Here is a 26,425-nt window from a genome sequence, read left to right as displayed (position 1 = left end):
GCAGGAGGAGCTGAGCAGATGATATATACAATACAGTACAATCTGCAGGTATCATGTTATAGAGCAGGAGAAGCCGAGCAGATGATATATACAATGCAAAACAATCTGCAGGTCTCATGTTATAGAGCAGGAGGAGCTGAGCAGATGATATATACAATACAGTACAATCTGCAGGTATCATGTTATAGAGCAGGAGGAGCTGAGCAGATGATATATACAATACAGTACAATCTGCAGGTATCATGTTATAGAGCAGGAGAAGCCGAGCAGATGATATATACAATACAAAACAATCTGCAGGTATCATGTTATAGAGCAGGAGGAGCTGAGCAGATGATATATACAATAAAGTACAATCTGCAGGTATCATGTTATAGAGCAGGAGGAGCTGAGTAGATAATATATACAATACAGTACAATCTGCAGGTATCATGTTATAGAGCAGGAAGAGCAGAGCAGATGATATATACAATACAGTACAATCTGCAGGTATCATGTTATAGAGCAGGAGGAGCTGAGCAGATGATATATACAATACAGTACAATCTGCAGGTATCATGTTATAGAGCAGGAGGAGCTGAGCAGATGATATATACAATACAGTACAATCTGCAGGTATCATGTTATAGAGCAGGAGGAGCAGAGCAGATGATATATACAATACAGTACAATCTGCAGGTATCATTTTATAGAGCAGGAGGAGCTGAGCAGATTATATATACAATACAGTACAATCTGCAGGTATCATGTTATAGAGCAGGAGGAGCTGAGCAGATGATATATACAATACAGTACAATCTGCAGGTATCATGTTATAGAGCAGGAGGAGCTGAGCAGATGATATATACAATACAGTACAATCTGCAGGTATCATGTTATAGAGCAGGAGGAGCTGAGCAGATGATATATACAATACAGTACAATCTGCAGGTATCATGTTATAGAGCAGGAGGAGCTGAGCAGATGATATATACAATACAGTATAATCTGCAGGTATCATGTTATAGAGCAGAAGGAGCTTGGATAACAGATTGATATATAGTTTTGTGGGAAATATCCTGGATAATGTGTCATTTAGTAATGTAAATCCCTGCTTATTCATGTTGTAGGAGTCCAGCAGGCGGTCCTACTCTTTGATTGACAGTTATTGCTGAATTCCTAGTGGAAAGCTGTCAATCACTGAGCACTTAGCCCTGTTCTCTCCTAGCTTTGTGTAACGTGCCCTGGACACTGAAAGTCTATGGGGCCATCCATATCTTACAGACACAGAGGGGGGGGGAGCAGCACCCAGCAGCCCACATCTCTCCCCTTGTTCTAGGGGTTGGTCGGGTCTGTTTTTTTAAATGACATGTAACCTTTCATCTAATGTGATTGCATTGCCATAAAAATATGATGTCTAAAAATTATTTTATGTGTTTTTTTTTTGTTTTTTTTTATGAATTTTGGCTACAGGTCTTATGGTGGGACATACGAAAAATGAGCGAGCCAACAGAAAAGCTGATTCTGGACATCACAAAGAAAGGGAACCTTGACTTGGCTTTGGGTGGCATCTCCCTAGAGTTTGAGCCAACCATAGTAAGTGTATGATACATAACTTGGTAACAGACAGATGTTCTGCTGACCTCATGTCAGACATCACGAAGACAGATGAGAAGCTATGATTATATACAGTAGAGCAGTGGTCTTCAACCTGCGGACCTCCAGATGTTGCAAAACTACAACTCCCAGCATGCCCGGACAGCCAACGGCTGTCCGGGCATGCTGGGAGTTGTAGTTTTGCAACATCTGGAGCTCCGCAGGTTGAAGACCACTGCATTAGAGCATTCTGAATTATGAGCAGGGTGAAGGAGTCAGGATTAAAGGGGTACTCCGGGGAACTAAACCCATAGCCCATCCTCTCCCTCTCATCATCCTATGTATTTGTCTTAATATTCATTAGCTATATAGAGCAGTTTTCCTCTTTCAGCTGTCACTTACATGCAGGGAGTGAGAGAAATACATCATTCTTAAATTTACCTGTAAACCCCTCACTGAGACCTAGCCCCCACCCTTCAGGACAACACCACGTGATGATTCCTGTCTGGTCTAGAGCTCCTGCTTCACTACCACACCTTCTCTTCCCTTTCCCCTCCCTGTGTGTGATTCTCAGTCTCCTCAGCACATAATGCTGCTATTTTGGTGTGTAGATCTAATCACTGACTGCTGCCATTCAGAGCACAGCATGATTTATTGCTGGAGGAAGGATAGTCTGAAAGAAAAGACCTGTACAGTGTGTGTGAGCATGTACACAGATAGTGAAAGCAATTGGCTGGCAGCCATTACACAGAGCTACACTGACTGCTGTGAGTTGTAGTCTGTGCTGCAAGCAAGAAAAAAAAGAATATTTAGGAGACATCAAAATAAATGTATGACTCCATATCAGCATGGCTTTATGAGGGATCGGTCCTGTCAAACTAACCTGATCAGCTTTTATGAGGAGGTGAGCTCCAGACTGGACCAGGGGCAATCGCTGGATGTCGTATATCTGGATTTTTCCAAAGCATTTGATACAGTGTTACATAAAAGGTTGGTGCATAAAATGAGAAGGATGTGTGTAAGGGGGTAAGTGACTGGCTCAGTGATAGGAAACAGAGGGTGGTTATTAATGGTACTTATTCTGATTGGGTGACTGTTACTAGTGGGGACCACAGGGGGTTCAGTCTCGGGTACTGTTATATTTAATATATTCATTAAAAGACCTTGTAGAGGGGTTGAATAGTGAAGTAGCAATCTTTGCAGATGATACTAAACTCTGTAAAGCGGTAAACACAATAGAAGACAGTGCACTGTTACAAATGGATCTGGATAGGTTGGAGGCTTGGGCTGGGAAGTGGCAGATGAGGTTCAACACTGATAAATGTAAGGTAATGCACATGGGGAAGAAAAATCTGGGCTGGGATTATGTATTAAATGGGAGCACACTTGGGACGACTGACATGGAAAAGGATTTGGGAGTCTTAGTTAACAGTAAATTTAGCTGTAGTGACCAGTGTCGGGCAGCTGCTGCCAAGGCAAATAAAATCATGGGGGGCATCAATAGGGGCATAGATGCCCACGACAAGGAAATAATTCTACCGCTGTACAAATCACTAGTCAGACCACACATAGAATACTGTGTACAGTACTGGTCAAACCACACATAGAATACTGTGTACAGTACTGGGCACCAGTGTACAAGAAAGATATAGTGGAGCTGGAGAGGATTCAAAGACGGTCAACCAGAGTAATATATCAGGGGGCAGTACAGAGATCTCTCCCATGATCTATTTGTACCCAGGACTGTATCTATAACAAGGGGGCATCCTCTATGTCTAGAGGAAAGAAGGTTCCTACACCAGCACAGATGGAGGTTCTTTACTGTAAGAGCAGTGAGACTATGAAATTCTCTCCCGGAGGAGGTGGTCATGGGGAACTCTGTAAAAGAGATCAAAAGGGGTCTGGATGCATTTTTGGAGAGCAATAACATCGCTGGTTATGTATATTAGATTTATAGGGACAGAGTGTTGATCCAGGGATTTATTCTGATGTCATATTTAGAGTCGGGAAGGAATTTTTACCTCTAGTATGAAGGTTTTTTGCCTCCTCTGGATCAAATCAGTAGGGACTCATTAGGGATATAGGTTGAACTTGATGGACTCTGGTCTTTTTTATGAACTATGTTACTATCAGGTGCCAAAACCACATGGATAACTATAGGGGACACAGAACAGGTATTGTAGTGGATTTTGGGCATTTTTATTTTAACTTCCCTGGAGTACCCCTTTAAGAAAAGGCACAAGAGAGGCTGCAGACCGCGACCTGTGAAGCAGCATGCATGTCACAGGCGGTGTATAAACTCCTGCCCCCTGCAGGCCAGGGCTGAGATGATTGGTTGGCATTAGACTTACAGCCTGGTAAAGATTGAGTGACGGGGCTAAGATCTGTGGTTGTCACGCAGTGTATTATGGAAATTATGTTAAAGGAGTACTCCGGTGGAAAACGTTTTTTTTTTTTTTTTTAAATCAACTGGTGCAAGAAAGCTAAACAGATTTGTAAATTACTTCTATTAAAAATTCTTAATCCTTCCAGTACTTATTAGCTGCTGAATACTACAGAGGAAATTATTTTCTTTTTAGAACACAGAGCTCTCTGCTGACATCATGACCACAGTGCTCTCTGCTGACATCATGACCATTTTAGGAACAGTCCAGAGCAGCATATGTTTGCTATGGGGATTTTCTCCTACTCTGGACAGTTCCTAAAATGGACAGAGATGTCAGCAGAGAGCACTGTGGTCATGATGTCAGCAGAGATCTCTGTGTTCCCAAAAGAAAATAATTTCCTCTGTAGTATTCAGCAGCTAATAGGTACTGGAAGGATTAAGATTTTTAAATAGAAGTCATTTACAAATCTCTTTAACTTTCTGGCACCAGTTGATTTTAAAAAAATAAATTAAAAAAAATAAAAGGTTTTCCACCGGAGTGCCCCTTTAAGCAATGACTCAGTTTGTTACTCCTGTTTTGCTTTGATCATAGCCAACCAAGTTCATGGTGGGAACAGAACAAGGCATGGTGATATCCTGCAACCGAAAGGCCAAGACCCCAGCAGAGAAGATTGTGTGCACTTACAGCGGCCACCATGGCCCCATCTACTCTGTACAGAGGAATCCATTTTTCCCCAAAAATTTCCTGACAGTAGGAGACTGGACGGCCCGGATTTGGTCGGAAGACTCTCGGGAGTCCTCCATCATGTGGACTAAGTAAGTTGCTAGAATGAGTAAAATGAATTGTGAGTTATACACAGTAGGGATCGGCCGATAATCACGATTTTGGGCATTATCGGTATCGGCAATTACCTTGCCGATAATGCCCCGCCCCCCCGCACCGCGACCGCCCCCCCCCCCGACCCGCCGCACCGCGACCGCCCCCCCCGCACCGCGTCGCACCCCCCACCGTAGTGCTGGGCGGTATACCGGTTTGGATTTTTGCCCATACCGCTATACCGGTCGGGCCCCTCCCCCACCCTCCGCGTCAATAAAAAAAAATTAAACTTACCCGTAATGGGGTTGGTCCGGGCCATCCATCCTTCCTGTAGTGTCCGGCGGCATTCCGGGTGGAGGGTGAACCGGTTCAGGCTGTCCTTCTCCGGGGGTCATCATCTCCACTCCGGGCAGGCTCTGGCCTAGTACTCTGCATAGACGCCGCTACACCGTGACATCAGGTGCGTCGCTGCGCACGGGCGTCACTGCGCAGCGGCGTCTATGTTGCGCTACTAGGCCGGAGCCTGCCCGGAGTGGAGAAGAGGACCCCCGGAGAAGAAGGACAGCCCGGACTGGTTCACCTTCCCCCCCGGAATGTCGCCGGACACTACAGGAAGGATGGATGGATGGCCCGGACCACCCTGACAGGTAGGGGGAGAGAAGCAGGTGATGGTGGCGGCGGCCTATGGCACCGCAAAAGCCACTGCAGTGCATTGATTTAAAGCGCCTGCTTTAAATCAATGTTCTGCAGCGGTGTCGAGGGGGGATAAATAGCCAATAACTTATACCGGAATATCGGCATAAGTTATCGGCTATCGGCCCTAACCTCCACCGATTATCGTATCGGCCCTAAAAAACCGATATCGGTTGATCCCTAATACACAGCGTGCAGACAAGGTACTATTCTGGAATCACTAAAGCAGTGTTTCCCAACCAGGGTGCCTCCAGCTGTTGCAAAACTACAACTCCCAGCATGCCTGGACAGCCTTCGGCTGTCCAGGCATGCTGGGAGTTGTAGTTTTGCAACAGCTGGAGGCACCCTGGTTGGGAAACACTACACTAAAGCAATGAAAAAAAAAATATATATATATACCACAATGCTAGCTGGCATATACCCAAAAGGATATTGGTCTTTATCCTCCAGGTATCACACAAGTTACCTAACAGATGCCGCCTGGAGTCCTGTCCGACCATCCGTCTTCCTGACCACCAAGATGGACGGCACCTTGGACGTCTGGGACTATTTATTCAAGCAGAACAACCCTTCCCTGAGCCTGAAGGTACGGAGCAGGTGCATAGAGCAGGCATAGACAACCTTCCGCACTGCAGGTGTTTTGGACTACAGCTCCCATGATGCTTTGCCAGCATTTTGGCTGTAAGAGCATCATGGGAGATGTAGTCCAAAACATCTGCAGTGCCCAAGGTTGTCTATGCCTGGTCCTAGAGGTTATAGGTATTTACAGGAACGGTAAGGAAGTCTTAATTAGAGATGAGCGAACTTACAGTAATTTCAATTCGTCACGAACTTCTCGGCTCAGCAGTTGATAGCTTATCCTGCGTAAATTAGTTCAGCTTTCAGGTGCTCCGGTGGGCTGGAAAAGGTGGATACAGTCCTAGGAAAGAGTCTCCTAGGACTGTATCCAGCTTTTCCAGCCCACCGGAGCACTGGAAAGCTGAACTAATTTATGCAGGAAAAGACATCAACTGCTGAGCCGAGAAGTTCGTGACGAATCGAATTTACTGTAAGTTCGCTCATCTCTAGTCTTAATATGTATTTTGATCCTGACAGACAACACAACTTCTATCTCAGTTTACTAGAATCCTGTATGTGATCCATAAGGAAGAGGGAAGGGGGGGGGGGGGGGTCAGGATTGAGATATTGAGGTTATTCTACCGAAAAATGGTGTCTATAATTGGGATGGGTTCTGCTTTATATTAGACACACCGCAATAACCCCACCTAGCCCCCACTCCCCAATTCTGCCCTAACCTACTTAAAGGGGTACTCCGGAGGAGACTTTTTTTTATTTATTTTTTATTTAATGGGTACCAGAAAGTTAAACAAATTAGTAAATGACTGATAAGTTAATCCTTCCAGTACTTATTAGCTGCTGAATACTACAGAGGAAATTATTTTCTTTTTGGAACACAGAGCTCTCTGCTGACATCATGACCACAGTGCTCTCTGCTGACATCTCTGTCCATTTTAGGAACTGTTCAGAGCAGCATATGTTTACTATGGGGATTTTTCTCCTACTCTTTACAATTCTTAAAATGGACAGAGATGTCAGCAGAGAGCACTGTGCTTGTGATGTCAGCAGAGAGCTCTGTGTTCCAAAAAGAAAAGAATTTCCTCTGTAGTATTCAGCAGCTAATAAGTACTGGAAGGATTAAGATTTTTTTTTTTTAATAGAAGTAATTTACAAATCCGTTTAACTTCATGGCACCAGTTTATTTAAAAAAGAAAAAAAAAAAAAAGTTTTCCACCGGAGTACCCCTTTAAAGGGGTTCTCCGCCCCTAGACATCTTATCCCCTATCCAAAAGGAGAGGGGATAAGATGTGTGATCCGCAGGAATTTTGCCGTTGGGGATCCCCATGATCTCCCTGCTGCACCCGGCGTTTGTTTAGAGAGTCGGGTGCAGCACCCGTGCCCCCTCAATGCAAGTCTATGGGAGGGGGCGTGACAGCAGTCACGCCCCCTCCCATTGACTTGCATTGAGGGGGCGTGACCATGACGTCACAAGCCTCCGCCCCGTATCACCAGCCTCCGTGCACTGGATGTCTGGGCTGCCGCAGCAGGGGATAAGACGTCTAGGGGCGGAGTACCCCTTTAAAGATAGATGTTGGCACTGTGTTCTTTGTTGTGGAATAAAAGAACATGCCGCCTATGTTTGGGTTCTAGCCTAGTACTGGAAGGCACCACTGAGCCACAAATGGGTCCTAAAGGGGCCCCACATCCCATTAATTATGTAGGAACCCTTAATATTGAGATCAGCGTAAGAGGCAACTGACTATTGTACGCGGACCGGCGCCGAGCGTGTCTCCTGTCTTCCTCCATTAGGTGTGTGATGAGGCGCTCTACAGCCTACGCTTACAGGATAATGGACGCTTTGTAGCTTGCGGCTCTAAGATGGGTCTGACAAGTCTGCTGGAGTTGTCTCCCGGCCTGTGCACCATACAAAGAAATGAGAAGAACATTGCCACTGCGGTAAGTTTAGTCACATGCTAAGTTACAGCTACGATCCAAAAACAGCACCACCCCTGTCCTCAGGTTGTTTGTGGTATTGCAATTTAGTTCCATCGAAGTGAATGAGTTGTAATCCCACACACAACCTAAGAATAGGGGTGGTGCTCTTTTTGGAAGAAGTTATCTTTGTTTTTGCTATTGCTGGGTTACCCCTTTAAAGGGGTACTCCAGGAAACTAAAATATATATAAGTGTCTGATTTTGGGGGGGTCCGACTGCTGGAGCCTCCCCCGCAATCTCTGGAACGGGCCAGGGCTACTCACCCTTCCTTGAAGCAGAGCAACCCACACCCTTGGAGTGACAACTTGCTCAGCCAATCACCAGCCGAGACGGGGGTTCCACTCGCAGCCGGTGATTGGCTGAGTGAGCCGTCACTCCTGCACATCTCCGAGGATGGGGGGTCACTCTGCTCTGAGGACAGTCAGACCCCATTCCTAAGATTGCGGGCGGACCCCCCCCATGATCAGACACTTATCCCCAGGATAGAGGATAAGTTTGTTACCCGGGTTTATCCAGAAGTAGAAAATGAAAGCTAATTTCTTCCAAAAAACAGCTCCACACCTGTCTTAAGGTTGCATGTGGTATTACAACTTTGTTACAAGCTCCATTCGAAGGAATGTAGCTGCAGTACCACACACAACCTGAGAACAAGTGTGGTGCTGTTTTCGGAAAAAATGGTCTCTCTTTTTCTAATCCTGGAAAACTCCTTTTAACTGTGCCGCTGCATTATGTGAACTCGGGTAACTGTAAGGGTAGGGTCACACTGATCCGCAGCATCCGCCGGTGACCCAACTCATAGTGTGCCTCCAGCTGTGACCAAAACTCTGCACCCTCATAGCCTGCTCGCAATGACAATCCGCCACTCCATCCGCCTGCGAGTCGCGGAGCTTTTGGTCACAGCTGGAGGCACACTATGGGTCGGGTCACCGGTGGATCCACAACATAAAATACGCTGCGGATCCATTACGTCTGACCCTACCCTATTATTTGGCCGCTTCTAGGCTTGCTGACCATTTCCAGTTATAGTCAGCAGAGATTAGAGACTTAAAGGGGTACTCCAGTGGAAAACATTTGTTTTTTAAATCAACTGGAGCCAGAAAGTTAAACAGATTAGTAAATTACTTCTATTTAAAAATCTTAATCCTTCCAGTACTTATCAGCTGCTGTATGTTACAGAGGAAGTTTTTTTTCTCTTTGAATTTCCTTTCTGTCTGACCAGTGCTCTCTGCTGACACCTCTGTCCATGTCAGGAACCGTGAAGAGCAGAAACAATTCTCCATAGGAAACCTATCCTGCTCTGGACAGTTCCTGACATGGACAGAGGTGTCAGCAGAGAGTACTGTGGACAGACAGAAAATACATTCAAAAAGAAAAGAACTTCCTCTGGAGCATACAGCAGCTGATAAGTACTGGAAGGATTAAGATTTTTAAATAGAAGTAATTTACAAATCTGTTTAACTTTCTGGCACCAGTTGATTTAAAAAAAAAATGTTTTCCACCGGAGTACCCCTTTAAAAGGGTATTCTGACCATTAACATTTATGACAGATACATAGGGTTCCATGTTAGATCAATATGGATATAACTGATTGGACCCCAGTGATCCGGGCATTAGGGGTCCTGTGCCCCCTATTATCCACATCACAGTGTGACTGAAGATTTGGCTGGGATTCTCCTAAAGTCTATAACCCTTTCTGATGTTTTTTTTTCTGGTCTCCTTTAAAGGGGTACTCCGGTGGAAAACGTTTTTTTTTTTTTTGTTTTTTTTTTAAATCAACTGGTGCCAGAATGTTAAACAGATTTGTAAATGACTTCTATTAAAAAATCTTAATCCATCCAGTGCTTATTAGCTGCTAAATACTACAGAGGACATTCTTTTCTTTTTGGAACACAGAGCTCTCTGCTGACATCATGACTACAGAGCTCTCTGCTGACATCATTACTACAGTGCTCTCTGCTGACATCTCTGTCCATTTGTAGGAGAAAGTCCCCATAGAAAACATATGCTGCTCTGGACAGTTCCTAAAATGGACAGAGATGTCAGCAGAGAGCACTGTAGTCATGATGTCAGCAGAGAGCTCTGTGTTCCAAAATGAAAATAATTTCCTCTGTAGTATTCAGCAGCTAATAAGTACTGGAAGGATTAAGATTTTTTTAATAGAAGTAATTTACAAATCTGTTCAACTTTCTGGCACCAGCTGATAAAAAAAAAAAAAGATTTCCACCGGAGTACCCCTTTAAGAGGAACCTTATGGTTACGTTGCAGCCATTCTCACTTCTTAATGTTCTCTTCGTCCTTAGATGTTTGAGCGAGAGACAAAGCGAGAGAAGATCCTGGAGGCTCGACACCGAGAGATGCGTCTGAAGGAGCGGAGCAAAGCTGAGCCGGGTAAAGAGGAGGAAAGCAAAGACGATAAACCTGAGGAGAACATGGAGGAGCTGATCTCCAAGGCCGAGAAGGAATTCTTTGAGATCCTCGAGGCTGAGCGCAAGCGGCGAGAACAGGAAGTGAAGAAACAGGAAGAGGAGGAGGAGCAGGTACGACCTATAAGGGTTCATGTTGACATATAAAATTCCCATTTTGGTTAGAAGATCGTCCCCTCCTGGCGCTTATGTAAACTGTGGGAAAGCTGCCAGTTTCCAAACAAATATATACCCTAGACCAGTTTTTTCCAAGCATTGTGTCTCCAGCTGTTGCAAAATAGACGCCGCTACGCTGTGACGTCAGGTGCGTCGCTGCGCAGCGGCGTCTATGCTGCGTTACCAGGCCGGAGCCTGCCCGGAGTGGAGAAGATGACCGCCGGAGAAGAAGGACAGCCCAGACCGGTTCACCCTCCACCCGGAATGTCGCCGGACACTACAGGAAGGAAGGATGGATGGCCCGGACCACCCTGACAGGCAGGGGGAGAGGAGCGGGGGGCGGCGGCGGCGGCCTATGGCATCGCAAAAGCCACTGCAGTGCATTGATTTAAAACGCCCGCTTTAAATAAATGACCTGCAGCGGTGTCGAGGGGGATAAATAGCCGATAACTTATACCGGAATATCGGTATAAGTTATCGGCTATCGGCCCTAACCTCCACCGATTATCGGTATCGGCCCTAAAAAAACGATATCGGTTGATCCCTAATACACAGCGTGCAGACAAGGTACTCTTCTGGAATCACTAAAGCAGTGTTTCCCAACCAGGGTGCCTCCAGCTGTTGCAAAACTACAACTCCCAGCATGCCCGGACAGCCGAAGGCTGTCCGGGCATGCTGGGAGTTGTAGTTTTGCGACAGCTGGAGACACACTGTTTGGAAAGCACTCCCCTTGACCAAAAATAGATACACACCCCAGACCATTTAAACAAATAGATAAATTAAAGGGGTACTCCGATGGAAAAACTTTTTTTAATGAACTGGTGCCAGAAAGTTAAACAGATTTGTAAATTACTTCTATTAAAAAGTCTTTATCCTTCCAGTACTTTTTAGCAGCTGTATGCTACAGAAAAAAATCTGTTCTTTTTTAATTTCTTTTTTGTCTTGTCCACAGTGCTCTCTGCTGACACCTCTGTCCATGTCAGGAACTGTCCAGAGCGGCATAGGTTTGCTATGGGGATTTTCTCCTGCTCTGGACAGTTCCTGACACAGACAGAGGTTTCAGCAGAGAGCACTGTGGAGAAGACAAAAATAAATTCAAAAAGAACAGAATTTCCTTGGTAGCATACAGCTGCTAAAAAGTACTGGAAGGGTAAAGATTTTTTTAATAGAAGTAATTTACAAATCTGTTTAACTTTCTGGCACCAGTTGACTTATAAAGACCTAAAAAAAAAATGTTTTCCACCAGAGTACCCCTTTAATATAGCCCCCCAGACCCCTGAAGAAACATAGCCCCCTGTGGATCCAATACCCCCCTCTTTGTGCAGAACACAGCCTATAGACTCCTAAAACAAATAGAGACCTAATAGAGAGCTAATATATAGATAAATACATATTTCCCCAGATAATCTAAATAAATGCAGACCTCCAGAGCCCCTAAACTAATAGAAACCCCATACCAGACCCCTAAAAATTCAGACCCTGTAAACAAATAAAGACCCCATACCTGCTCCACTGATTAAATACAGACTCCATCCATAATACAGACCAAACTCCACCCTGCAGACCGGACCCCCTCCCCTTCCTTTGTACAAACACCAGAAATACTCACCTTTCCCCATTCCTGCTGTCCTCTCCAATGTTGGGTTCTTCTGCAGACAACATCCTGGGAGTGAAGGACTACGGGAATGTTTAAAGGTGAGTATACTTTAAAAGGGGTACTCCACTGGAAAACATTTTATTTTAAATCAACTGGTGCCAGAAAGTTAAACAGATTTGTAAATTACTTCTATTTAAAAATATTAATCCTTCCAGTACTTATCAGCTTTTTGAATTTCCTTTCTGTCTGACCACAGTGCTCTCTGCTGACAACTCTGTCCATGTCAGGAACTGTCCAGAGCAGGAGAGGTTTACCATGGGGATTTGCTCCTACTCTGGACAGTTCCTAATATGGACAGAGGTGTCAGCAGAGAGCACTGTGGTCAGACAGAAAAGAAATTCTAAAAGAAAAGAACTTCCTCTGTGGCATACAGCAGCTAATACGTACTGGAAGGATTAAGATTTTTATATAGAATTTACAAAACTTTTAACTTTCTGGCACCAGTTGATTAAAAAAATAATAATAATTTTAATCAACTGGTGCCAGAAAGTTAAGCAGATTTGTAAATGACTTCTTTTAAAAAAATCTTTACCCTTCCAGTACTTTTTAGCAGCTGTATCTTCCAGAGGAAATTATTTTTATTTTGAATTTCTTTTTTGTCTTGTCCACAGTGCTCTCTGCTAACATCTGATGCCTGTATCAGGAACTGTACAGAGCAGGAGAAAATCCCCATTGAAAACCTCTCCTGCTCTGGACAGTTCCTGACATGGACAGAGGTGTCAGTAGAGAGCACTGTGGACAAGACAAAAAGGAAATTCAAAAAGAAAAGAATTTCCTCTGTAGCATACAGCTGCTAAAGTACTGGAAGGGTAAAGATTTTTAATAGAAATAATTTACAAATCTGTTTAACTTTCTGGAACCAGTTAATTAAAAAAATTTTTTTCCACAGGAGTACCCCTTTAAGGGTAGCGTCACATGTAGTGTATTCAGCTATCCCTGTTGTGCATGCTCATAGCGCGATGCCTGACATTGCGCTAGTGTTCCCTGTTGTCAGCCATGTCAGGTTGACTTATAGCTGTTCAATGGGATGACTGATGGGAATGACTGATACGTTATCTCAATTAAAGGGGTACTCCACTGGAAAACATTTTTTTTATTTATATCAACTGGTGCCAAAAAGTTAAACAGATTTGTAAATTGCTTTTATAAAAAAAATCTTAATCCTTCCAGTACTTATTAGCTGCTGTATGATCCACAGGAAGTTATTTTCTTTTTTTAATTTCCTTTCGGCCTGACCACAGTGCTCTCTGCTGACACCTCTGTCCATTTTAGGAACTGTCCAGAGTAGGAGAAAATCCCCAAAGCAAACCTATCCTGCTCTGGACAGTTCCTAAAATGGACAGAGGTGTCAGCAGAGAGCACTGTGGTCAGACAGATAGGAAATTCAAAAAGAAAAGAACTTCCTGTGGATCATAACAGCAGCCGATAAGTACTGGAAGGATTAAGATTTTTTAATAGAAGTCGTTTACAAATCTGTTTAACTTTCTGGCACCAGTTGATTAAAAATTTTTTTTCCAGTGGAGTGCCCCTTTAACATTGACATACAAATGTGACTGGTGGTAAATAAGATGTTTTTATATATTCCCCAGGAAAAGGAAGTGTCCGAGGAGAAGGAGATACTTGTACAGGTTAGTTCCACATATACAGCACCGATCGCATTTAACCATTTACTGTCAAGAGGATAAAGTTGGACAGAAAAAAACTCATTAAGAGTTGGGCTCTGTTATGACCCCAGCGGTGCCCATTGTGCTCTGCCCCATTGAAGGGTCCTTTGGGTGCAAAAAAAGAGACTAACGGACCCAGAACGGGGCGGAGCACAGTGGTAATGTAAACCTAGCTTAAAGGGGTACTCCGGTGGAAAACTTTTTTTTTTTTTTTTTTTAAATCAACTGGTGCCAGAAAGTTAAACAGATTTGTAAATTACGTCTACTAAAAAATCTTAAGCCTTCCAGTACTTATTAGCTAATGAATACTAGAGGAAATTATTTTCTTTTTTGGAACACAGAGCTCTCTGCTGACATCATGAGCACAGTGCTCTCTGCTGACACCTCTGTCCATTTTAGGAACTGTCCAGAGCAGCATATGTTTTCTATGGGGATTTTCTCCTAATCTGGACAGTTCCTAAAATGAACAGAGATGTCAGCAGAGAGCACTGTGCTCGTGATGTCAGCAGAGAGCTCTGTGTTCCAAAAAAAGAAAATAATTTTCTCTGTAGTATTCAGCAGTACTGGAAGGATTAAGATTTTTTAATAGAAGTAATTTACAAATCTGTTTAACTTTTTGGTACCAGTCGATTTAAAAAATAAGTTTTCCACCGGAGTACCCCTTTAAAACTGGATCTATGTTTGAGAAAGCTGGGTGACTGCCAGTGTGGCCAACATTGCTTTCCCTACTAGTGTTTGCCATTCAGCTTTCCCTGAATCCTCAATAGTAAATCATCCTATGCACCTTGTGGAATGGAGGACCTCTGGGTCACAACCTCTGTATAAGGATCAGTGCCCATCTCCTCTGCCCACACTAAACGCTCTCTCTTTCTCTACAGGCCTGAGCCAGCACTTAATGCCACCACCACTCCACAAGAGGCTGCAGTCATACTGTCTTTTATTTTTCTCTTATTTTGTATTTTTTTTTGTATTTCAAATGTGGGAATAAATAACTTATTTGAATAATTAGTGTTTGTATAGATTATTATTATTGGATGTAGGTGACTGCTCCTTTCTACTCATGGTATCCCATAATATAGGTGATCACCTTCCATTATATGCTTTATACTCTGGTCACAACAAAAGCTGCATTGAGATTTCTGATGGTTTCCTGCAATATATATTATTGCTTTTGTAATCCATATTAAGATAAACATAAAGAAACTAGGGGCAGTAGGTTAAAGGGGTACTCCGCTGCTCAGCATTTTGAAGAGACTGTTCTGAACGCTGGAGCTGGGAGCTTGTGATGTCATAGCCCCGCCCCCTTGTGATGTCACCCCCCCGTCCCCTCAATGCAAGTCTATGGGAGGGGGCGTGACAGCCGTCACGCCCCCTCCCGTAGACTTGTATTGAGGGGGCGGGGCGTGACGTCATGAGGGGGCAGGGCTATGATGTCACGAGCTGCCGGCTCCAGCGTCCGAAACCCGCTGAGCAGCGGAGTACCCCTTTAAGATGGCACTACCAAGTGATCACCTCCCATCACTTCCATTATACACCTTTTACATCCAGTGCTGATTTCTTCCTAACTGCAGAATTTCTACATTTCCCTGCTGGTTCAGTGTCATTTCAAACAACTTTCCTCCATTGGAAAGCCTATGTGATTTCTAACATATTTGAGTCCTTACCCCAGAAAAACACCTTACAAATCTTGGCCACTGGATGTCTCCCTTCTCTACAATCTTCTATCCACTGCATGTTGTTAACACAGAAGACAGAACAACTATGACTACCTATAAAGCTTAAGGCAACTGCATCTACTGCTGTATGTACAGTGCTGCAGTGTTATCTCCCCTTTCCCCTCCATCTAGCCTCAGCAGTGCAGTGCTAAGTATAACCCTTTCCTTGCTGTGATTCTGTGGCTGCTGTTTTCTTCCTTTCTACTCATAGCATCTTTGAGTGCTACCAAGTACATCAGCGCAGTGCTGAGAACAACCCCTTCCTTGCTGTGATCCCCCTGCTGCTGCTGTTTTCTTCCTTACTACTCATAGCATCTTGCAGTGCTACCCAGTACATCAGCGCAGTGTGAAGTATAACCCCTTCCTTGCTGTGATCCTGCTGCTGTTTTCTTACTTTCTACTCATAGCATCAGCGCAGTGCTAAGTATAACCCCTTCCTTGCTGTGATCCTGCGGCTGCTGTTTTCTTCCTTTCTACTCATAGCATCTTGGAGTGCTACCCAGTACATCAGCGCAGTGCTGAGAACAACCCCTTCCTTGCTGTGATCCTGATGCTGCTGTTTTCTTCCTTTCTACTCATAGCATCTTGCAGTGCTACCGAGTACATCAGCGCAGTGTGAAGTATAACCCCTTCCTTGCTGTGATCCTGCTACTGCTGTTTTCTTCCTTTCTACTCATAGCATCCTGCAGTGCTACCCAGTATATCAGCGCAGTGCTAAGTATAACCCCTTCCTTGCTGTGATCTTGCTGCTGCTGTTTTCTTCCTTTCTACTCATAGCATCTTTGAGTGCTACCCAGTACATCAGCGCAGTGCTGAGAACAACCCCTTCCTTGCTGTGATCCTCCTGCTGCTGCTGTTTTCTTCCTTTCTACTCATAGCATCTTGCAGTGCTACCCAGTACATCAGCGCAGTGTGAAGTATAACCCCTTCCTTGCTGTGATCCTGCTGCTGCTGTTTTCTTACTTTCTACTCATAGCATCAGCGCAGTGCTAAGTATAACCCCTTCCTTGCTGTGATCCTGCGGCTGCTGTTTTCTTCCTTTCTACTCATAGCATCTTGGAGTGCTACCCAGTACATCAGCGCAGTGCTGAGAACAACCCCTTCCTTGCTGTGATCCTGATGCTGCTGTTTTCTTCCTTTCTACTCATAGCATCTTGCAGTGCTACCGAGTACATCAGCGCAGTGTGAAGTATAACCCCTTCCTTGCTGTGATCCTGCTACTGCTGTTTTCTTCCTTTCTACTCATAGCATCTTGCAGTGCTACCCAGTATATCAGCGCAGTGCTAAGTATAACCCCTTCCTTGCTGTGATCTTGCTGCTGCTGTTTTCTTCCTTTCTACTCATAGCATCTTGCAGTGCAACCCAGTACATCAGTAACCCCTTTTACTTCCACATGCTATCTATAATATTGTACTGTGTATGTCATCCCCCAGCACACTGCATCCTGTTCAGTCCAGTGCACTTTCTCCATAGAAGAAAGAGAAAGGAAGTTCCTGTTTGACAACTGCTTACAAAAAAAAACTCAGTTTCGGTCCTACCCACAGAAATGGAGAGAATAAGAAATATTTGTGCACCATGGAGAGGGCAGCAAGAGCACTTGTCACCAATCTGAGTTTATCTAACAAAACCAAGCGGTTTTTGTAAAATACTACAAACAATTTCATCAAAAAATGCCTACTAAAATGTCTCTACAATTTAAAATAGAATAACCATATTGCTTTTACACCATTCACATACAAAGCTGTATTCACAATGCTGCTGCTTTCGTGCTAACATTGATGCTGTGAAATTCCTCTAGGGGGCAGTAGAGATGAACCTTGCTGAAAGACCAAACAGCTTTTCAGGTTTTCCATAACTAAAGCTTCTTCGTCGTATAATGACAAAACTCAGCAACTTTCTAATATTTATTTATGCCTCAATTCCTCTCCACTGTAAAGATCTCTGCTTGCTGTCAGTGAAAAAAATCTTATTTATACCAAGACTCAAGAGACTGAAAACCTGTACTTCTAACAGCTGGGGGTTTGTTACAGTTGTATCTGGCATAGTTATAGGGCAAGGTTTATCGGCCTGCGGCTTTTCAGCTGTTACAAAACTACAACTCCCATCATGCCCTGACAGCTGAAAGCTGTCAGGGCATGATGGGAGTTGTAGTTTTGCAACAGCTGGAGAGCCATAGGTTGGGGGATCATTGCTATAGGGAATGCAGGGGTAGCAGTCACATGGGAGTCCTTCTGCCATATGACAAGGCACCAGTATTATGAAGGGAATATGGTAGGTTGGGGTCCTATTACAGAGTGGGCATTAGGGCCCCGGAGTTTCATGTTACTCCTTTCAAGGTAATCCGGAACCCTGGTTGATGCCTTTCAGCTGCCCTGCTTTTATCTCAGGTGCCACTAGGGGCAAACTTCCTATTAGGACAGTGCCCCAAGGCCTCATGAAGGGGTCAGGAGCCCCTTATGGTCAGGGCAGAGCCTATAAGAATCTTTCTTAAAAGCAGTTTATATAGCGGTTGGCGCAGGGCCTGCGACCTTCGATGGCCGACAGCCCCGATCCCTCAGATCGCAGGATCCAACAGGCTTTCTGATCTAAAGTTATTGATGCCCCTGGCAGGGTGTCACCCACCGGCAGTGGGTATTGTCATCGGCAGTGGGTATTGAAGACCCTTTTCCCGGAGTCTCCTTTTAAATCAACTGGTGACAGAAAGTTAAACAGATTTGTAAATTACTTCTATTAAAAAAAATCTTAACCCTTCCAGTACTTACCAGCTGCTGTATGCTCCACAGGAAGTTCTTTTCTTTTTAAATTTGTCTGACCACGGTGCTCTCTGCTGACACCTGCTGTCCTTTTAGGAACTGTCCAGAGCAGGATAGGTTTTTTTATGGGGATTTTTCTCCTGCTCTGGACAGTCCCTGACATGGACAGAGGTGTCAGCAGAGAGCACGAAAAGAAAGGAACTTCCTGTGGAGCATACAGCAGCTAAAAAGTAATGGAAGGATTAAGATTTTTTTAATAGAAGTAATTTACAAATCTGTTTAATTTTCTGATTTGATAAAAAAAAATATGTTTTGTAGGGGAGTACCCCTTTAAGTCATGTTATGCTGTTCATCCTCATCAGTCTCGGCTTCATCCAGACCTGACCTTTGTGTGACATGTTACAAGCTATTCCGAGACAATCTGCTTTACTGCACCTGACACCAACACAAGGCTCTTAACCGACGGCCATCCGCCCCGACCCCTCTCGTCCCGCTAACACCCGCTCCATTCACAAGATAAACAATAACGCGAGCCCCTACGTCATGCCATCTGCATTGTCCTGGGCGCCTCTCCACTGGATGCCATCTGCGCCTCTCCTGACGGGAATAATCTGACACATGGCCCAATATTAACTCAAAGGGGTACTCCGGTGGAAAACATTTTTTTTTATTTTATTTTTTTAAATCAACTGGTGCCAGAAAGTTAAACAGATTTGTTAATTACTTCTATTAAAAAAAAAAATCTTTATCCTTCCAGTACTTATTAGCAGCTGTTTGCTACAAAGGAAATTCTTTTCTTTTTGAATTTCTTTTTTGTCTTGTCCACAGTGCTCTCTGCTGACACACAGGAACTGTCCAGAGCAGGAGAAAATCCCCATAGCAAACCTAGGCTGCTCTGGACAGTTCCTGACACGGACAGAGATGTCAGCAGAGAGCACTGTGGACAAGACAAAAAAAGAGATTAAAAAAGCAAAGAATTTCCTCTGTAGCATACAGCTGCTAATAAGTCCTGGAAGGATAAAGATTTTTTTTAATAGAAGTAATTTACAAATCTGTTTAACTTTCTGGCACCAGTTCATTAACTTTTTATTTATTCACCTCTACAGCAGTGGTCTCAAACTGTGGCCCTCCAGATGTTGCAAAACTTCAACTCCCAGCATGCCCGGACAGCCGTTGGCTGTCCGGGCATGCTGGGAGTTGAAGTTTTGCAACATCTGGAGGACCACAGTTTGAGTCCACTGGTCTACAGGTCAAAAGACGAGAGATTTTACGGCACGTGGACATGGCCTAAAGCATCACCTGACCAGACCTTACCTAAGAAGCTCCAAAAGTTATTTAGAGCAGAAAACTATACCAGCGTTGTGTAACTTTGGCGCATGTTTGGAGCATGCATCTGACCCGTCAAGGGGCCGTTTTTTTGAGCCGTTTGGGTCGGATGCAAACAGCTACTGCCAGGTCCCGGCGAACCCCATTCACTTGCATGGGGCCCGTCGGTGATCCGGTAATTTACAGGAATTTAGCGGAGAAAAAAAAAATAGTGCTTGCACTATTTTTTTTTTTTCCTCAGCTAAACTTGACGGAACTGCCAACATGGAACTGTTCCACCTGACGGAGCCCGAGGGCAGTGTGAACAAGGCCTTATGTAAAAAATATGCATAAAAGAAAAAAAAATTGGGAAATAGGAAAATAAATCCAGTTTGGTCCACCAGTTTAAAGGGGTATTCCAGGAAACTTTATTTTTTATACATCAACTGGCTCCAGAAAGTTAAACAGATTTGTAAATTACTTCTATTGAAAAATCTTAAAGCTTCCAATAATTATGAGCTGCTGAAGTTGAGTTGTTCTTTTCTGTCTGGCAACAGTGCTCTCTGCTGACATCTCTGCTTGTCTCGGGAACTGCACAGAGTAGAAGAGGTTTGTTATGGGGATTTGCTTCTACTCTGGACAGTTCCCGAGACAGGTGTCATCAGAGAGCACTGAAAAGAACAACTCAACTTCAGCAGCTCATAAGTACTGAACGGATTAAAAACATTTCAATAGAAGTCATTTACAAATCTGTTTCTGGAGCCAGTTGAGATATATATATATATATATATATATATATTGAGTATTTATCTCAGGGAGAGATTACCACTCCTGGTATGACGGAGCTCCATAAGGCCAGTTTGCACTCCGCGGGTATGCGGAGTGCAAAATGGCCTTATGAAGCTCTGTCATACCAGGAGTGGTAATCTCTCCCTGAGATAAATACTCATCCCCTTTAGCTGCTCTCAGGCCTCTTACCCCCAGCCAAGCCAGATCACCCTGCTCTGTACTGACGAGGGGCAAAAACCACGAATCAGCTGTCTGCAGATGGGTAGAAACTTTCCTTTTGGGAAGAAGTCTGGCTTGGCATAAATCCCGATCAGCTTTTCATATTCCTTAACAGGAGCTAAGCTGATACCAGGGAACACTACCTGAATAAGGTGGTGTAATGAGCTGCTTTGCATATTCCTATATATATATAAGTTTTTTTCCTGGATAACCCGTTTAGCTTTTGGGGGAAAAAAAACAATAATTTCCTTTTTTACAATTTTTTCTGTTGTTAAAAGGATTCTTTTTATTTCACATTTTTTTTTTCATCGTTTTATTTGTGTATTTACTATGATTATTTATTTCATTTTTTTCTTTCATTATGAACCCTCAGCAATAGATAGGACAACTAATGGAAAGAGCACCTTTTTTTTTACTCTTATTTATTCGTGCTTATTGTTAGATAAAAGGAAAGAAAATGCCATTTGTGAGGGGGGGGGGGGAGTTGATTTGTAGGGTGCGGATGGGGGAATTGCAAAGTAAGGCTAAGTTCACATTGGCGTTCTGCTACGTCCCATTAAGGGCCCATTCGGCTTTTTTTTTCCGCCTGACAGCCTCAAAAACGGGTCAGAGCACAACGGACTCCACCAGGTCCCGACAGATCCATTGACTTGTATGGGATCCGTCGGGGATCCAGTAGGATTTACCGGAGTTTAGTGAGAAAAAAAATTGTGCTTGCGCTATTCTTTTCTCAGTTAAACTCCCATCATTCCAACGGACTTCTAACGGCAATGTGAATATTATTCTATAATATGGTTCAATATGCATGGATCTCTGGGAGTTGGCTTTGGGTTGTATATCCGGCAAAATGTTGCTTTGGAGGAAATATAAATGGTACCAAGACACCCTTTCCCATGTTTTTGGCTGCTGGAGGTCATGCTGACAGTAGTATAGTGGCCGTACAACACTGCCATCTTGTGGTTGGAGGACTTTGATTCTGATACTCCAGTTAGAAATCTATGGGGTTCATGAGCCTTGATCGGAAGGGTCGGATGTGCCTGAAATGCGTTGGTATTACCTGTGCTGTGTTCTACGCTGTTTTGAAGTTGTGAATAAAGAAGTTACCCTTTTAATACCATAAGTGAAAGCACTGGAATCCTCTTCTTGCCTATAGGGGGTTCAGAGGTTACAATGGCCCCGGACCCTGAGACCGGAGGGAACCTTCTGCAGCATTGGAGAACCTAAAAGAGAGAAGAGGCGTAACATAAAAATGTGGGGCCCCAATGCAAAATCTGTAATAGGGCGTCCAACAATAATGCTTCACATATGATACTGATATTCTTATATAGAAAAAAAAAAGGGCCTAATGGGCCCCCTCAGGCTTCAGGGTCCTTGTGCAACCACACCCTCTGCACCTGCTATAGGCAGCTCATAGTAGCTCCATCCCATGCAAGTGAATGAATCTCAGCTGCAGTACCAAGAACAGCCACAACAATGTGGATGGCACTGTCAGAAATATAAAGGGGACATGGTGTTTGCTCTAGTTGGACCTTCACCGATCAGATACTGATAGGCCAAACATATTATAGTCCTAGAAAACCCATGAGAAGTCTCAACTCTAATTCCGGAACAGTAGGCGATCCATCAGGTCGGCGGCCCAACGTCCCTGGAATTGATATAAAGATGGCGCCAACTATGTGTGAAGCGAAGCCGGCACTATTGTCTCCCATGTGTACACAGCACAAATATTCCACCTGATTTATGTCTCATCCGAGAATTCAGCAATAGGAAGCCGCCATTTATCTTCTCACCATGACCAGGTTGCTGGGACAGATATTCCAGCGATGGGTGCAGAATTGGGCTGCGGGTCAACCATTGTTCATAATAACTATAGCAACCACACTGAATGCCAACAAGTAGACCGGGAAGGAATGGGAGCCGTAGAGTCCTAAAGGAACCAGTCCCCACCAACTATTTGTGCCACTTACTGCAAAGATGGTCATAGTCTAACACCACCAAGGACATATGTCTATTGAAACTGGCCTGAGGGGAGTCCTGAAGAAGAGATAAAAAATAATCCATCGTCCAGACAGACAAGGTGTGACCGACTATGTAATGTGTATGGGGACTCTTTACATTCCCTAAAAAGATGAAGTTGGAGAAAGTACTATAATACTGTCCCCTATGTACAAGAATATAACTACTATAATACTGCCCCCTATGTACAAGAATATAACTACTATAATACTGCCCCCTATGTACAAGAAAATAACTACTATAATACTGCCCCTATATACAACAATATATCTATTATAATACTGCTCCTATATACAAGAATATAACTACTATAATACTGCTCCTATATACAACAATATAACTACTATAATACTGCTCCTATATACAAGAATATAACTACTATAATACTGCCCCCTATGTACAAGAATATAACTACTATAATACTGCCCCCTATGTACAAGAATATAACTACTATAATACTGCCCCCTATGTACAAGAATATAACTACTATAATACTGCCCCTATATACAACAATATATCTACTATAATACTGCTCCTATATACAAGAATATAACTACTATAATACTGCTCCTATATACAAGAATATAACTACTATAATACTGCTCCTATATACAAGAATATAACTACTCTAATACTGTTCCTATATACAAGAATATAACTACTATAATACTGCTCCTATATACAAGAATATAACTACTATAATACTGCTCCTATATACAAGAATATAACTACTATAATACTGCTTCCATATACAAGAATATAACTACTATAATACTGCTGCTATATACAAGAATATAACTAGTATAATAATGCTCCTATACACAAGAATATAACTACTATAATACTGCCTCCTATATACAAGAATATAACTGCTATAATACTGCTCCTATATACAAGAATATAACTACTATAATACTGCTCTTACATACACAAGAATCTAACTACTATAATACTGCACCTACATTCAAGAATATAACTACTATAATACTGCCTCCTATATACAAGAATATAACTACTATAATACTGCCTCCTATATACAAGAATATAACTACTATAATACTGCTCCTATATACAATATATCTACTATAATGCTGCTCCTATATACAAGAATATAACTACTATAATACTGCCTCCTATATACAAGAATATAACTACTATAATACTGCTCCTATGTACAAGAATATAACTACTATAATACTGCCTCCTATATACAAGAATATAACTGCTATAATACTGCTCTTATATACACAAGAATATAACTACTATAATACTGCTCCTATACACAAGAATATAACTACTATAATACTGCCTCCTATATACAAGAATATAACTGCTATAATACTGCTCCTATATACAAGAATATAACTACTATAATACTGCTCTTATATACACAAGAATATAACTACTATAATACTGCACCTATATACAAGAATATAACTACTATAATACTGCTCCTATATACAAGAATATAACTACTATCATACTGCTCCTATATACAAGAATATAACTACTATAATACTGCTCCTATATACAAGAATATAACTACTAGAATACTGCTCCTATATACAAGAATATAACTACTATCATACTGCTCCTATATACAAGAATATAACTACTATAATACTGCTCCTATATACAAGAATATAACTACTAGAATACTGCTCCTATATACAAGAATATAACTACTAGAATACTGCTCCTATATACAATATATCTACTATAATGCTGCTCCTATATACAAGAATATAACTACTATAATACTGCCTCCTATATACAAGAATATAACTACTATAATACTGCTCCTATGTACAAGAATATAACTACTATAATACTGCCTCCTATATACAAGAATATAACTGCTATAATACTGCTCTTATATACACAAGAATATAACTACTATAATACTGCTCCTATACACAAGAATATAACTACTATAATACTGCCTCCTATATACAAGAATATAACTGCTATAATACTGCTCCTATATACAAGAATATAACTACTATAATACTGCTCTTATATACACAAGAATATAACTACTATAATACTGCACCTATATACAAGAATATAACTACTATAATACTGCTCCTATATACAAGAATATAACTACTATCATACTGCTCCTATATACAAGAATATAACTACTATAATACTGCTCCTATATACAAGAATATAACTACTAGAATACTGCTCCTATATACAAGAATATAACTACTATCATACTGCTCCTATATACAAGAATATAACTACTATAATACTGCTCCTATATACAAGAATATAACTACTAGAATACTGCTCCTATATACAAGAATATAACTACTAGAATACTGCTCCTATATACAAGAATATAACTACTATAATACTGCTCCTATGTACACGAATATAACTACTATAATACTGCTCCTATATACAAGAATATAACTACTATAATACTGCTCCTATATACAAGAATATAACTACTATAATACTGCTCCTATATACAAGACTATAACTACTATAATACTGCTCCTATATACAAGAATATAACTACTATCATACTGCTCCTATATACAAGAATATAACTACTATAATACTGCTCCTATATACAAGAATATAACTACTAGAATACTGCTCCTATATACAAGAATATAACTACTATAATACTGCTCCTATATACAAGAATATAACTACTATAATACTGCTCCTATGTACACGAATATAACTACTATAATACTGCTCCTATATACAAGAATATAACTACTATAATACTGCTCCTATATACAACAATATAACTACTATAATACTGCTCCTATATACAAGAATATAACTACTATAATACTGCTCCTATATACAAGAATATAACTACTATAATACTGCTCCTATATACAAGAATATATCTACTATAATACTGCCTCCTATATACAAGAATATAACTACTATAATACTGCCTCCTATATACAAGAATATAACTACTATAATACTGCCTCCTATATACAGGAATATAACTACTATAATACTGCTCCTATATACAAGAATATAACTACTATAATACTGCTCCTATATATAAGAATATAACTACTATAATACTGCTCCTATATATAAGAATATAACTACTATAATACTGCTCCTATATACAAGAATATAACTACTATAATACTGCTCCTATATACAAGAATATAACTACTATAATACTGCTCCTATATACAAGAATATAACTACTATAATACTGCTCCTATATACAAGAATATAACTACTATAATACTGCCTCCTATATACAAGAATATAAGTACTATAATACTGCTGCTATATACAAGAATATAACTACTATAATACTGCTCCTATATACAAGAATATAACTACTATAATACTGCTCCTATATACAAGAATATAACTACTATAATACTGCTCCTATATACAAGAATATAACTACTATAATACTGCTCCTATATACAAGAATATAACTACTATAATACTGCTCCTATATACAAGAATATAACTACTATAATACTGCTCCTATATACAAGAATATAACTACTATAATACTGCTCCTTTGTACGAGAATATAACTACTATAATACTGCTCCTATATACAAGAATATAACTACTATAATACTGCCCCCTAAGGATAGGAATATATTGTAAATGAGCTGTGAAATTTCCCAGATTCCCGTAAACCTGAAGTTGTATTCCGCCCTGTGATGATATTGCGGTATTTTATCTGGTGCA

At 41.8% G+C, this 26,425-nt stretch overlaps 1 protein-coding gene and 1 long non-coding RNA gene across 3 annotated transcripts in view; one reads left to right on the top strand and one right to left on the bottom strand.

Moving 5' to 3' along the window:
• The window catches only part of DNAI2 (dynein axonemal intermediate chain 2), a 28,795-nt gene extending 13,885 nt beyond the window's left edge, over positions 1–14,910 (top strand). The window contains exons 8-14 of the mRNA XM_056550644.1: positions 1,453–1,575; positions 4,554–4,777; positions 5,922–6,057; positions 7,839–7,985; positions 10,324–10,560; positions 13,849–13,887; positions 14,802–14,910. Of these exons, the coding sequence (XP_056406619.1) occupies positions 1,453–1,575; positions 4,554–4,777; positions 5,922–6,057; positions 7,839–7,985; positions 10,324–10,560; positions 13,849–13,887; positions 14,802–14,807 (912 nt within the window). The 3' untranslated portion in view covers positions 14,808–14,910. The remainder of the gene's footprint in view (positions 1–1,452; positions 1,576–4,553; positions 4,778–5,921; positions 6,058–7,838; positions 7,986–10,323; positions 10,561–13,848; positions 13,888–14,801) is intronic.
• Positions 1–26,425, bottom strand: part of LOC130297772 (uncharacterized) — an 82,143-nt gene that overhangs the window by 46,933 nt on the left and 8,785 nt on the right. Inside the window, exon 2 of one of the 2 annotated variants that reach the window (XR_008849681.1) lies at positions 21,820–21,924. This is a non-coding gene — a long non-coding RNA (uncharacterized LOC130297772). Of the gene's footprint in view, positions 1–21,761; positions 21,925–26,425 lie in introns of both variants that reach the window. The other variant, XR_008849680.1, reaches the window with a different exon arrangement.

Source organism: Hyla sarda, chromosome 13, assembly GCF_029499605.1.
Source record: "Hyla sarda isolate aHylSar1 chromosome 13, aHylSar1.hap1, whole genome shotgun sequence".
Taxonomy (NCBI): Eukaryota; Metazoa; Chordata; class Amphibia; order Anura; family Hylidae; genus Hyla; species Hyla sarda.
Note: the sequence above shows the minus strand (reverse complement) of the source record. Positions and strands in the feature narration are given on the sequence as shown.